We start from the raw sequence: 14,285 nt of genomic DNA, 5'->3' as shown, positions 1-14,285 counted from the left end.
ATATATGTGAAGTGTTGACAGCAGGGCGTGGCACATGGTAAGCCTTCTGTAACTATTACTGCTATTATCACCACCACCACCATCACCATCGTAATCAACATCCCAACGTTGAACACTCTGTGCTGGGTGCTGGGCCTTGAAGGATGGGTAGGAGTTTGCCAAAAGATAAAGGGCATTCCAGGCAGGGAAGTGAAGTAGAGCAATATTCTCTCTTTCTCTCTCACATCTTCAATAATTCCCCGTCACTGCTGGAATAATATCTAAACTCCCTAGCCTAGCATTCAGGGACCTTCACTACCTGGCTCATCTCACAGATGAAGACCCAGGAGGTTAGGAAAGATACAGTGATTAGCTCAGGCTTTCACAGCTCCTTATTTCGGAGCCTCTTCCACAACCCTCAGCCACCTCCTCTGTGTCTCCAGGCCCAATACAGGGCCCCAGCACAGGGAAGAAGATAGGAAATGCTTGTTGGACTGAGTCAACCGACCGGCTGACATTTTAGAAGAGGAAAAGAATGGGAAATTATTAGAAGTGCAGACAAAGATTGGTGTACAAGGTTGTTGACCATAATTTCTTGTTTTGGAAAACAACTGAAAGGGGAAATGGGCAAATAAATTATAGCCAGCCTTATAAGAGCCAAACAGTTGCATCATCACTAAATATTGTATTTTTAAGAAACATTTAATAACCATGGAAAGTACCCATGATATAACGGGAGTGGGGAAGAAAAAGCAAGATGCACACCATATATGTCCTATGATCCTAATTTTATTTTTAAAAACATTTCTGCAGAGAAAAACAGACTAGAAACATACCTTCTACTATCGCTATTGCTGGGTGCTGGAACTACAGGTGGCTTTTATCCTCTGCTTTGTATTTTTTAGTATTTTCCTAATATTTTACAGTGAATGTTATTACTGTTTTTATTAGGGGGAAAGGATTATTCTAAAAAGAAAGGGGAAACAGGCTTAGATGCAGACAGGTCTGGGTTCACCTACTAGCTCTGCCATTTACTAGTGATATAACCTTGGGCAAATCCTTTAACCCTCCTGAGCCTCAGATTCCTCGTCCAGGAGAGGGGCTGGCCCTACCCCAGGGCAGGGTTGTTTTGAGGACTGAAGGGGATGGTGTGTGCGCGCATGGGTGTAAACGAGGGCAGAGCAGGCATTCAGCAGGGGCTTCCCTCCACCCTCATAATTCTTCTTCGTGAAAAGTTGGAACCCGGGGCAGGAGTGTGGCCCCAGGAGGCTCTAAGGATCCAGGTCCTCCCACCACCTCTCCCTAGCGTCCCAACCCCAGAGACAGGGAGACTGGCTGGGCAAGCCTGTCATTCCTTAGCCGGGCCCAGGCTGGCCCTGCCTGCCCACCTCTCCATCGTCCGGGGACCCACTCACCTGTTTGAATGTGGCTTCCACCAGGTTGGCTGGGAACATGTTCCTGGGAAGAGAGTCAGTAATTGAAGAATTCCAGGATAGGAGGGCCCTTGGGGTCATCTGAACACTTCCCTTGGCAGTGAAGGACTTCTATGATCCTGCCCCACCTCCCTATGCAGTCTTACTTCTTCCCACCACCCCCATCCCAGGACTTAAAGCTCCAACACCATCTGCATAAGGTTCCCAAAACACGCTGCATACTTCTCCAGCTCCAGGCCTTTGACCACTGTTCCTTCTGCCCGAAAAGCACTGCCTACTTCTCTGGCTGATTCCTACTCCAATCAAGCAGAGGCCAGGTGGACTCCATAGCCCTTGCCCTGTGGGTCAACTATGCTCCAGCACGCTGCTGGATGGCACTAGTCACGTGATTGCTTCCCCCACAGACTGGCTCCCTTGAAGGTGGGACTTGGTCATTCATATCTTATCTGTGGCTCCCAACACAGGACCTGGCACATAAATGGGATCATTGTTCTTGTTAATATAATTTTCGTAAAGCTAAAGGAGGAGGAAGTCTTGTCCTACCAGATATGAAAGCATACTATAAAGATGTAACTGTCAAAACGGTGAGATACTGACACAGCCGTCAATCAAAAAATCAATGTAATGGAACCTGTAGCCTAGAGACAGAACCTGGGACATTTAAGTATTTCATATTTGATAGAAGTTGCTTCACAAATCAGTGAAGAAAGGAAGGACTCATTCTAGAGAACTGCATAACCAACTATTCAGAAAAATAAAAACTAGATCTTTATGTACACTGCACCAAAATAAATCCCAGATGGCTTAAAGAAATAAATAATTTAAAAAATGAAACCATAAAAATCTAGAAGAAACACAGGTTAATGTTTTATCAGATCTCAGGATATGGAAGGACACTCTAAGAACAAAATCAATAGATTTTACTTCATGAAAATTAAGAATTTCCTAAGTGCAACTTAGTATCCTGCATTGGATTCTGGAATAGAAAAAAAGAACACTAGTGGAAAAACTGGTGAAATCCAATGAAGCAATTTAGTTAACAGTGTGTACTAATTTCATGTCTTACTTTTGACAAATGTGCTAGATGTAAGTCACTAACATCAGGGGAAGACGGGCACAGCTGGGAAGTCTCTTTACCATCTGTGCAACTTTTCTATAAATCTAAAATTATGCCAAAATCAAAAGCTAAAACAATTGAGAAGCTCTCTAAGACAGATTACAATACAAATAAAATAATAAAGCAAATGACAAACTGGGAAAACTATACAACAAAGTGTTATCATCCTAAATCTTTAAAGAGTTTTTACAAATCTTGACCTTGTTTCCATGTTCACTGTCTGTCTTTTCTCGCCAGAACATCAGCTCCCTGGAGGGCAGGGATCTCTGTTTTGTTTTCCGCCGTGTCCCCAGCACCTGGAAGAGTGCCCGGCACGTAACAGGCACTCAGTAAATATTTGCTGCATACATAAATGGACCACAGAAACATTAATACCTCAATAGAAAAGTGATGGAACGTCCTGACCAGGTTATTCACTTTGCAGAAAAAAAAAAAACATAAGTAGCCAAAAAACCTTTTAAAAAATGTTCAGGGTGGTGCAGTGGTTAAGAATCCGCCTGCCGATTCAGGGGACACGGGTTCGAGCCCTGGGCCGGGAAGATCCCACATGCTGCGGAGCAACTAAGCCCGTGCGCCACAGCTACTGAGACTGCCTAGAGCCCGTGCTCCGCTACAAGAGAAGCCACCGCAATGAGAAGCCCGCGCACCGCAACGAAGAGTAGCCCCCGCTCGCCGCAACCAAAGAAAGCCCGCGCGCAGCAATGAAGACCCAACGCAGCCAAAAAAACCCTCATTAAAAAAAAAATGTTCGGCTTCACTGAAAAAGACATTTTCACCTATCAAACTGTTAAAGAAATTTTCAAATGACAGTACCCACTGCTGAGGATGTTTGGTGACTCCCTCACGTGGTTCTGGCAGCAAACTTTGTGTAAAGCAATTTGCAGTTCACAGCGAGGGTCTTTGCCTTTATAATCTGCTTTAGGAACCTAACCTAAATCAGAGATGCTAACAAGGAGTTTTGCTCCTGTGCTGGCACTTCCTTGAACAGGCCGTGCGCCTCGTGTGCACGTTCCTCCTCTACCTGGACCCTCCGTCCCGCTCACTCTTGCTCTCGGCAAGTCTCTCCTTTTGCGAGACTCAGCTCACACATGCATGGAGTTATACACATGAGTATGAGTGTGCGTTCTTTCTTAACTTTACACCCTGGCAGCCACTGTTGGGAAGCAGAGACTATAATTTTTTTCACTGTTGCTAAAATACAGGTTCAGGGTTAGCATATGGCAGGAGAAAGAGGGCTTGGAATGAGCTACCATGGCAGAAAACTGGTAGAGAATGGTCTTGGCTTTCCCCACTGATTTCAGCTTTGTCACAAGGGAGAGAAGAAGCAGGGTCAGGAGCTGAGATCACAGAAGCTCACATGAGGCTGTATTTTGATGAGTGGTAAGCAGATTTCTGCCACCAGAATAACAGCTGCCTGCAAGGGCTCTGGACAGCAAACAGAGCCAAAGTCACGCCAGGCACACAGCCTGCCGGAGCGCATGACCTACCGGCCCTGGGCGCTCCTGACCAGAATGGAGGAGGCCCACACTGCATCACGTGGTAACAGCTTGAAAATGTCCCTGGGTACACTTCCAGTAGGTTCGAGTGACAAAGTGGTTAGAGGGAAGGCTGCTTTAGCATGAGCAGAAACCAAGGGCGTTCAGAAGGCCGTATGTAAGAAACGGAATGGAACTTATACCTCATACATACATCTCTCTACAACTTCCTTTAAAATGACAATAATTTAAATTATGTGCTGCAGCACGGATGACTAGTTGTCTGCCCAGTCTCCATGCTGTCTCCTTACTCACTAACAGAAACCCAGGCATGTTACAGGGACCAAGAAGGCCCTGACATCAAGCCCTGTTTCCCAGCCTCTCTTGCCAAAGGGGTGGCCAATGCGATGTAAGTGGGAGTCATTGGGTGGCATTTCCTGGAAAAAGCTTTAAAAGATGCCCATGCAGCCAGGACCCTTTGGTCCTTTCCTCCAGCTCTTTTCTTTCTGCCCGGAACATGGACATAATAGCTGGAGGTTCAGCAACCTTACTGAACCATGAGACACACTGATGATAAAAGCCAAGCGCTTAATAAGTCCAGCAAAGCACCAAGGTGGAGGGAGCACGGACTCCTGTTGACCACGAGCTGCCACCTCTGGTCTGCTTATTTTTGGGAGAAAGTGCAGGCCTTTACCTTACTTAAGCCTCTGCTGCTTCAGGTTTCTGTTAAGTAGCAGCCCAAAGCATTTCCTAATACATGTGGTCATACTAATTCTCAATGAACTTACCCTCAGATTTTAATAAAGAAGTATACCTTTGATTATTAAATGAAAAAATATGCACCATTTTCTTTTGGCTTTGAAGACCCATGGGAAGCCTTCCTGTCTGCCCCATGAGGCCTGTGTTCCCGGTGGTGGTTACGTAAAATGCAGACATAATGTTCCTGGGAGACGTTGGCAGCCAAGCCCATCAAGTATACACACACTCTGCCCTGGGCCTCCCCACACATCTCTTGGGGCAAGGCCACAGTCCACCTCACTTACTATTTGTAAGTTCCCACTGTGACGGTTCCAAACTCACCCCCATCCCCAAGCCAAGCTCCAAAGGTGGGAATTATTCCTTTCCAAGCACAGCTCCCAAGAGCTTCATCCAATCCCTGAGCGGGTAACTGGGAGCTATAAATAGACCCAAGTCATTACTTAATCTCTCTGGTGTTTTTGAAAGATTGGAAAACAAAGAAGGGGCCCAGCTCTGACTGGTGTTCTGCTTGGGTTTGTTCTGTGAGGCTGCTCTGTGAGCAGACGTCAGTTTTCTGGAACCCCTGCTTGGAGCCCTGGGAAATGAACTCATGCCTTGGAGAGTCAGCCAGGGACATGGCCTATTGTGTTCCTCAGGACCATCTTTGAGAGACGGACGCGTATCTTCCCTCCCTGAAGGATGCAGTGGGCCTTATTTCGCTGTTCGGTTGGACCCCTCATCTTTCTGACTTTTCCTTAGGCACACCTGCCTCCATTTCCCAGTTCCCTGCCCTGGTCCTCTGTGTTCTTGGTTGGTAGGCAACTGCTCTGGGCCAGAGCAAGGGTGATGGGGCCGCTGGTACCCTCATCGCTGGTGTCCTCATTTTCTGCATGGTCTCTCAGAATGTCAGAGCTAGAAAGGGTTGCAGAGAGTAGCTGTCCAGGGCACTCTTCTGGTCTGTCTGTCCTAAGGTGGCTGTCAGCTGGATGCAGGGACCTGCATTTCCCCCCTCTCCCTCCCCACCGGCTCTCAGCACAATGTCTTTGCCCTGAGCAGTTACTTAATAAAAGTGGGCTGAATGGAACGAAAGTGACTGCACCCGCTCCCAGGGTGTCCCCATGCCTCCAGGCACATCCTGCCCACTCCACGCTACCCTGCTCCAATCCATCCTTCCCAAACTCACCTCCGGCCTCCCCCTTCTCGAGTGGAAGAGCCACCCCCTCACCTGGGATCAAGGTCTGCAAGGTTGAGCTCTGCACCGTCCTTCCAACCTCGTCCCGGAACCAACCCACCTCCAGAACCTTCTGCTCGTGCCCAGAAGCCTCCTCACTGGCCTCTAGGCCTTTGTGTTTCGGAACCACAGAGCTAGAAGGGATCTTGAAACCGACGGGGGAAACAGGCCACGGGAGGGGGCTGGTCTGCCTGCAGCCACACAGCGACCACACAGAGGTGAGACGAGCTTCCCTGCAGGAAGCATGTGATCTCCCCTGCAGCTCTGCTCTCTGACTAAGAAATGGTGTCAGCGATGTCCAACCACCCGGCTTTGCAAAACAACTTGCTCAGGGTTGAGAGCGACTGGGGGAAAAACCTCAAACCAGAAGGATAGATTTTCACCACGTGAAAAGCAACTGAGAGCAGGAACTCCTCCTGGAACATTTGACTCTGACATGTGGGTCGGATCCAGAGCCCTCAGCCCCCAAGCAGGGGAGGCCATTGGGGAGGGCGGGGCTCCCCAAGCGCCAACAATCCTTCCACCACAAGGAAAGGCTGTTTCAAATCATAGGATCCAAGAAATGATGAATCATAGTCACCAAATCTCAGAAATAGTGCGTCTTAGACATGAAGCTTCTCAAAATTCCTCCTCCCTTGGCTTCCAGGCTGTCGGCTTTCCTGGTTCTCCTTCTGCTCCAGCAGCTGGACACAGCCCTCCAGTGCGGCTGGGGCTCAACCTGGCCTCGCGCCTCGTGTGCTCAGCCACTCTCCCTGTGCTGGTGCTTCTTCCTGCAGCTTCAAACCCTGCGGCTTCACCGATGCCCCTGCATCCCACATATGCAATCAGCAAACACTCAGCACCTCTGCCGTGCAGTTGCTGTTCTAGGCTCCGGAATACAGTGGGGTGATTTTTAATTTTTTTTCTTTGCGGTACGTGGGCCTCTTACTGCCGTGGCCTCTCCCATTGCGGAGCAGAGGCTCCGGACATGCAGGCTCAGCGGCCATGGCCCACGGGCCCAGCCGCTCCGCGGCATGTGGGATCTTCCCAGACCGGGGCACGAACCCGCGTCCCCTGCATTGGCAGGCGGACTCTCAACCACTGCGCCACCAGGGAAGCCCATAGTGGGGTGATTTTTAACTGGCCCTCCCAGAGCATATTTTATTCCAGTGGGGGAGACAGAAAAAGAAATACAGAAATACACAGAGAGGGTAGTGTCAGGTAGTAATCCAAGCTATGAGGAGAGAGGCTGACGGAGGCTGGGAGGCCCCTCTGAAGAGGTGACACGGCAGCGGTGTCAATGGAGGGAGGGAAGGGCCATCCAGGCAGAGGCAGCGAGGAAGACCAAGCTCCCAGACGGGACCCTAAGCACGTTTGGAGGCGTGCACAGAGGCCAGCAGGCTGGAGTGACGGGAGGGAGAGTTGGAGCAAAGGTCAGAGGCCAACCTGTGCATGGAGGGGGGATCATGACGGGCCTGTAGGCCATAGTGAGCATTGTGGATTTTGTCGACCTGTGACAGGTTGCGGGCAGGTTTTTAAAGGATCCCTCTGGCTATTGTGCTGAGAACAGGCTGTAGGGAAACAGAGAGAAAGCAGGTGACCATACAGGACCCTCGAGTGAGAGGCGATGGTGGTCTGTGCGATGGTGGGAGTGGCAGAGGGAGACAGAAGGGGCAAGGTTTAAGATATCATTTTGAAGGTAGAGCTGACAGAATTTGCTGACAAACTGGATGCAGGATATGAGAGAATAAGAGAGGCATCCGACCAAGATGGGCAGGACTGAGGAAAGGACAGATCTATGGGGAAAATCCAGAGTTTAGCTTTGGATGTGCTAATTTCGAGATGCCTTTAGACAAGTGTATGTAAGAATCTGGAGTGCCGGTGAGAGGTTTCCACTGGAAACAAAACTCAGCAGCGTCAGTGTACAGAAGGTGTACAGCGCCACGGTACTAGGTGAGATCACCAGGCAAGTAAGTGTAGATACAACAGACCTTGCCTGGGTCTCTCTGGCTCTTGACCCTGTGGGTGAGAACCACACAACAGGAACAAAACTGCAGGTATTTTTGTGATCTTTGGTTCATCACATCTCAAAGGATAAAAAGAACCTGGAGAATGGAGAAAATGGAGGGAGCGGTAGCTTGATTGCACTGAAGGCCCTCACTCGTGGATGCCTTTGCCTTGTCACATTGCCAGCCCTTCCCACCCTGAGTCTGGGCGTGGCCACATGGCTTGCTTTGGCCAATAGGATGTTAGCAGACTTGACAAAAGCAGAGACTTGGGAAAATACTTGTATGTTTCTCTTTGCCTCTCTTGTTCTGCTACCTTCCTCGTAAGAACATGCTGGCTCTCTCTTGGAACGCTCTCACCACCATGAAATAAATACAGGCTGGTCTATGGGAAGATGAGGGACCACGTGGAGCCCAGCTGGATTATCTTAGCCAAGATCACCCTGGAGTAGCTGTTCCCAGCAGCCAGCTGCCTGCAGACACATGAGCAAGCTCAGCTAAGCCCAGTCCGAGTCAGCAGAAACCTCCAGCTGACCTGTAGACTTATGGTTGTTGTCTTGAGGCACTAGGTCTTCAGATGGTTTGTCACACGGCAACAGCTAACTGATGCAGAGGGTGAGGGTTTTTCAAGAGAAAGGGAAAGGGAGAGAGAGAGGTTGTATGCTGAGGATGAGAGGAGTGCTTCTCCCTAACTTTAAGCCAAGAGACCTTGGCGGTGTCCCCTAAGATCTGAGGTATGTAGGGGCTGGTGCCTGACTCACGTCCAAAGGCCTTGGGAAAGGGCTGCGTTTCCAGCAAGGATGTGTGTGTTTTTCACGGGCCAGTGCGGACCTTGCAGAAGGGACACTGCCTAAGAGGATCACCAGGGCGGGGGGCGGGGAGGTGTCCCCAGCAGAGGAGCTGACCAGAGGTCAGGCCTGAGGAGGGTACTGTGAGCAGCCAGATGGCGCAGGGAGCGCCCAAGTCAAGGGAATAACAGGTGAGAGACACCAGTGATAGGAGGGGCCCCAAAGAGCCCGCAAAAGCTCCGCTGAAGGAAAACAACCGGGGAGCAGCTACCCCGGCTCACCCCACTACATAAAGGAGGACCTTCCTAGCTCACTCCCTCTCCCTCTTCACTGCGCCACCCCCGGGGCTAGCAACAGGGGAGTAGGTGCAGCAAGAAAGAGAGCAAAACCTGCTAGGACCTTCTTCCCACTCCAGCTTTCCACGTCTGAATCAGATGCAAAAGGCTAGGACAGGATTCGCTTTAAACTGGATGAGTCTGGAGTTTTACTGTTAGACTGGACTGGGTTTCTTATATCTGAAATTGGTGAGAAAATGGGAGGGACCAGAGGAGCCCCCAGAGCACGTTTACTGGGGCACCCTATTGAGCCCAATAAACTGTTCCCAATGTGGTGCTTCCCCGAGCTCTGTCCCAGCCCTGCTGTCCTCACCCACACTGTCCTGGGAGACCCCTCTGCCATCAGGGCCTCCCTAACACCTCTACCTGCTGCTCTCCTAACCTCCATCTCCCGCTCAGACTTCCCCACAGGATTCAGATCCACCAGCCAACCATCAGCTGACGCCTCCCTCAGGAGGTCTGCACCTGCTCCAGCACTGTCCTCTGGCCCTGTGACCACGCTGCTGTCCACTCAGGTGCTCAGGCCAGAGACCTTCATGCCCTTTCAATCAGACTCCCACCGCCTCCACCCTTCCCCCCTTCTCACCGTCTCTTGCAGACTGATTTTACCTCCTGAGCAGCCTTCAGTCTTCCCTCTTCCCCCAGGCCCATGGCTGCCAGCCTGGCCCAGTCCCTGCCTCTGTCTTCCCCGCCTGCCATGCGCCCCACCTCCAGTCCACCAGCACTCTGGCGGACAGAGGGAGCCTTCTGAGTTGGAACATGCTACTCCTAGGTTTAAAACCCATTTCCGGGGGCGTTTAGGATAAAATGCAACTTGGGGCCTGATTGCCAATGCTCTTCATGGTCTGGCCCCAACCGACTTCTCCAGCAATGACTGTCCACTCCCCGCTCACATCTCAAGCTCCAGTCACACTGAATGGGCCATAACTTCTTCCCATAATACTACCTCCCAGCTCAGGACCTTTGCACAGCTGTTGCCTTCTTCAGGAATGCCCTTCCTGTGTCCCCTGTGCCCTCCCACTCATCCCATCTTGATGGGGGTGGACAGTTCAGTGTGAGCCCAGCAGGAGGCACGGGGGCTGAGGGGGCAGAGAGTGGCCTCTGCGGCTGCCCCCCTTGTTACCATTAGTGATCAAGGGCAGACCCCGAGCACCTCATCCCCACACCCTCTTCTGCCCCATGGGTGACATGCGGGGCTGGGACTGTGAGGTCAGCAGTCCCAGCCCCGGCATGGCGTTCCCAAGCAGGGTGCCGGCGGCAGGAGTTACCGAATGAGGTCCAGCAGGGGGTCTGCTGAGCTCATGATGGGCTTCCCACTATGCTCCGTCGTCTCCTTCTGGGCCACGCTGCCCGGGTGGATGATGGACACCATGACGATGCCCACGATGACTGCCATGAAGGTGGTCCACAGGTAGTACGCTACAGTGAGGATGCCCAGGCGGCTGGAGGTCTTGGCATCCAGGGAGGCGAGGCCGGACATCAAGCTGGGAGAGCGATAGGGGTCAGCGTCTGTGGGTGGGCAGGCCAGGCACTCAGGTGTACCCACTCTCGCCCCCTCCTGGCTCTGCCTAGCACCCTCACAGCGTTCCAGGGAATGTGCAGGCATGGGGATCCCCCCACTAATCCAGTCCCCGAGGCTCCATCCAGCCTCTCTATGCTCTGCTCTGCTCTCTCCCCCTTGCCCAGTGTCATCAGCTGAGCCCGTTCACACCTCTAGACCTTTCCATGTTTGGTGTCCTCTTAGTACCTCCTTTCACTTGCCCAAATCCTACCCGCAGGTAAGACCAAGCTCAGCGCCTCCTCTTGGGTGAAATCTTTTAGGAGCCCATTCTGGGGGTCCCACAGCTCCCGGCCTCCTCTGTCATGACCCTGGTTGTCACTGTCACTGTCTGTCTCTCTCATCAGACTGAGGACATGTGAGAAGAGGAGCAGATCTGACTTCTCTGTGGGCCCCTCGTGCCCAGCATGAGCTCTCTGTCCTGCCACCAAGCAGGTGGTTACTGTAGGCTTTTGAATGAACTAATGAGTGAGAGTAAATGAGTGAGTTAGAGCCCTGGGCTGGGACTTGGTGACCTGGGTCCTAGTCCCAGTTCTGCCCATTGGCTATGTGACCCAGGCAAGCAAGTCACTCCTCCATCTTTAGGCCTCAGGATCTGCATCTAAAAAATGGGGCCATGGTTAGATTTTTCCTTGAGAGGTGCCACCCTGTGGCCGTCTTGGGTTAGTGCCCCGGCCCAGACTCTCCTCTCGCGAGACTGTATGGAGAGGCTTGTGGGTCTCTCTCCTCTTGGCTCCTCCCCACTCCCCGCCTGCCCTGACCCTGGCTCTCTGCCCACCAGAGCAAGTCAGCCCTGGAGCTATTTTTCTCATGTCTGTTTGGCTGGGGATGCGGAATGGGGGCAGGTGGGGAGCGAGAGATTAGCTAAGGAGATGCTTGCCCTTTGCTGCCAAAAGGATTTTTCCCCAAAGCCTTTTCATTCTTTCAGATAAAGGAAGTATTTGTCTGGTTTTAATCATGTAAACAAGAGCAGATAATCTCTCCGCATCCACCTCCTCTTATCATTAAGCTACATCTAGCATCAGGGCTGAGCACAGAAAGCCGTTCCTGCACCCCACGGTAACTGCTGCCTGTGAGCACCCTGCTCTTCCCTGCTTGCTGTAGCAAAGCCTCACTCCCCTTTTAAAATGCAGTTAAAGGGTCCCCTCCTCCAGGAAGCCTTCCCTGACCATCAGGCAGGGGTAAGGCCCCTTCTCTGGGCTCCCATGGCCCCTGTGCTGCCCTCTGTCCCAGCCCCACCTCATTGAACTGTTGACTATTTACTGGAAGCACCACCAGGGCTGGGCCTGGGTCTGATTCAGTGCTGGGTCCACAGAGCCAGAACCAAACTACACTGCTGGAGTGTAGTTTGCTGAATGAAGGAGTGAATGAATGAATGAATGAGTCAATGTTTACAACCTCCATTCATGCCTGTCTGCCAGGACACCATATGTTAGTGATGGGCTTAGGGTGGGTCTTAGATATAAATCCTGAAGGGCTCATAATGAGATTGTGTGGCCAGGAGAAATGGGGGCCACCCTGCAACACCATCCATGAGAGAGATCATCCCCAGACAAGGGCCAGCACCTCGGCCCAGGGCCAAACAGGCCTCTGACCATAACAGAATTTCCTCACAGCCATGGGAAGCCATGGCCCTGAGAAGAGGCCCTGCTCGAGGTCACACAGGACACTAGTGGCCAGCTGGACCGGAACTCATTCCCCAGCTCCAGGCCTGTCCTCCTTCATCCATGTAGTTATTCAATCCTTTAGCACGTGCCCACTCTGTGCCATGCCCTGTGCCCACAGAAAGAAATCAGAAATCAGTCCCTGACCTCAAGTAACTCCTGGTCTGGCTGCTGCGGGGGGTGGGAAGAAGATGGACATGGACACTCGGGACAGAATTGGACTCAGGTAACCAGGGGTCAAGGTGTTTGCATCAATACCACAAGGGAGGGGACAAGGACGTGCTATCTTTATTCAGAGGAGTGAGGGATCACTTGTAGCTAGGAGGATCAGGAAAGGCTACGTGGAGGAAGGGGCACTGGAAGATGAGGCAGATTTGGAGACGGAGCAGACGTGCCAGGCAGTGGGACACCAGAAGATAACAGGGAGGCTGGAAAGTGTGGGGACACTGTGGTGTTTAATGTGGTCAGAGCTCAGGTCATATGTGAGGCAGAGTGAGATATGGGGCAGAAAAGATGGACTGAGCTCAGGAGTAGGAGTGGCCTTGAGCGCCAGGCCAAGGGGCACACAGGGGAGAATGAGGTAACACACATCTAGCAGAATTTGCTGGATGTCTGAGAAGGGAGAACTAAGAAGTCCTTAGATCTGAGAATATCAAAGTAAACCAAGTATATAGGGAGGGTCACTGAAGTGGTATTTGTAAAGCAAAAAGCTGGGACCAACTTCAATCATCAAGGCAGATTAGATTAAAAGTTACAGCATATCCATGCAGTGGGCTTCTAAGCAGCCATCAGAAGTGATGGTGTCATTGGAAAGATGTTCCTATTTTATGTCAAGTGGAGGAAGCAGAGTACAAGATAGTTTGCAGGGTGCCCTGGAGCTCCTGTGACACGGACCCCTCTCGAGGTTTGTGGTCCAGATAAACATAGACATGCCTGAGGGATTGTGCAGGAGAGGGGTGCAGATGAAAATCAGATCTCAGAAAGGGGCAAAGGGCTCCTCAGAAGGCCACTCTGAGGAAGAAGAGGTCTAACGTGGGGGTGGTGCAGCTCAGAGATAGAGCGGATGTGGTAAGGAAGGGAGTGCAGGTTCTAAATATAGCAGGAGTGGACCCTGGACACAGGGGCTCTGGAAGGGAGAAGGCTGATGAATAAAATGGAAAGCATTCCATCACCTGGGACACAAGCAGTTCCGCTGTGGAACGTCGCTCCCGCCCGCAGAATGGAAAGGGGTTTTCTACTGGCTGAAGAGAAAGGAGAGCAGCCGAGGTGGGAGCGGTTGGGGAGGAGCTGCTTGACAGTATGACAGAGCAGACCCTCCCTCCCCAGGCTGGTGCCGGCAGTGCCAGGGTGACCGCAGGTGATGGCGGAGGCCGAGCAGACGGGAGCTAAGTGTGTGGGGAGGGCCTCGATTCCGCGTGAGATGGCGGCCACTCCCGGAACTCACAGTCACAGGAAAGGATGTTCAAGTGACTTCCTTGACAGCCTGCCATTTGGCTGGAGGGGGCTCCTCGAGGTCTAGACTTTTGGGCCAAGCTGTTAATGTGACCTTTCTGAGAACCTACAAGCCGGGGTGGTGTGCTCTGCAGGGAGTGTTAGGTCACATGGACATGCACAGGGGAAAAACTAAAGTTTAACAGTAGCTGTCTTTGGGTGGTAGGATAATGGGCAAGTTTTGTTTTGTTTTTAATGTTTTTCCACATTCTCTATTATTTCGAGAATAAGCATGTCTTGCTTGTATGATGAAAAACACAACCCCTCAAGGGCCAGCAGCCACAGAAACCGTAATTCATCTGGAGCTTAACTGTCCCCAAACACCTGAACATCCACCTCATTTGATCCTTAGCGTTCTGTCAGTGCTGCCCAACAGGATGATAATGTGAGCCACTGTAATGTTAAATTTTCTAGTAGTCACAGTAAAAAAAAAGAAAAAAAGTCAAAAGAAACAGGTGAAGTTCATTTTTGGTAAAATTAACTTTAATAAC

General features: G+C 51.3%; 1 protein-coding gene across 2 annotated transcripts in view; it reads right to left on the bottom strand.

The window, feature by feature from the left end:
* SLC1A7 (solute carrier family 1 member 7) overlaps positions 1-14,285 on the bottom strand; it is a gene marked incomplete at both ends in the record, with an annotated part of 46,184 nt that overhangs the window by 9,969 nt on the left and 21,930 nt on the right. Inside the window, 2 exons of one of the 2 annotated variants that reach the window (XM_082657814.1) lie at positions 1,395-1,437; positions 10,350-10,565. In XM_082657814.1, coding sequence (XP_082513940.1) covers positions 1,395-1,437; positions 10,350-10,565 — 259 coding nt within the window. The remainder of the gene's footprint in view (positions 1-1,394; positions 1,438-10,349; positions 10,566-14,285) is intronic. The other variant, XM_082657815.1, reaches the window with a different exon arrangement.

Source organism: Grampus griseus, assembly GCF_964374135.1.
Source record: "Grampus griseus genome assembly, chromosome: 1".
NCBI classification, from domain to species: Eukaryota; Metazoa; Chordata; class Mammalia; order Artiodactyla; family Delphinidae; genus Grampus; species Grampus griseus.
The sequence above is the reverse complement of the archived record's forward strand: the minus strand, read 5'-3'. Positions and strand labels throughout refer to the sequence as shown.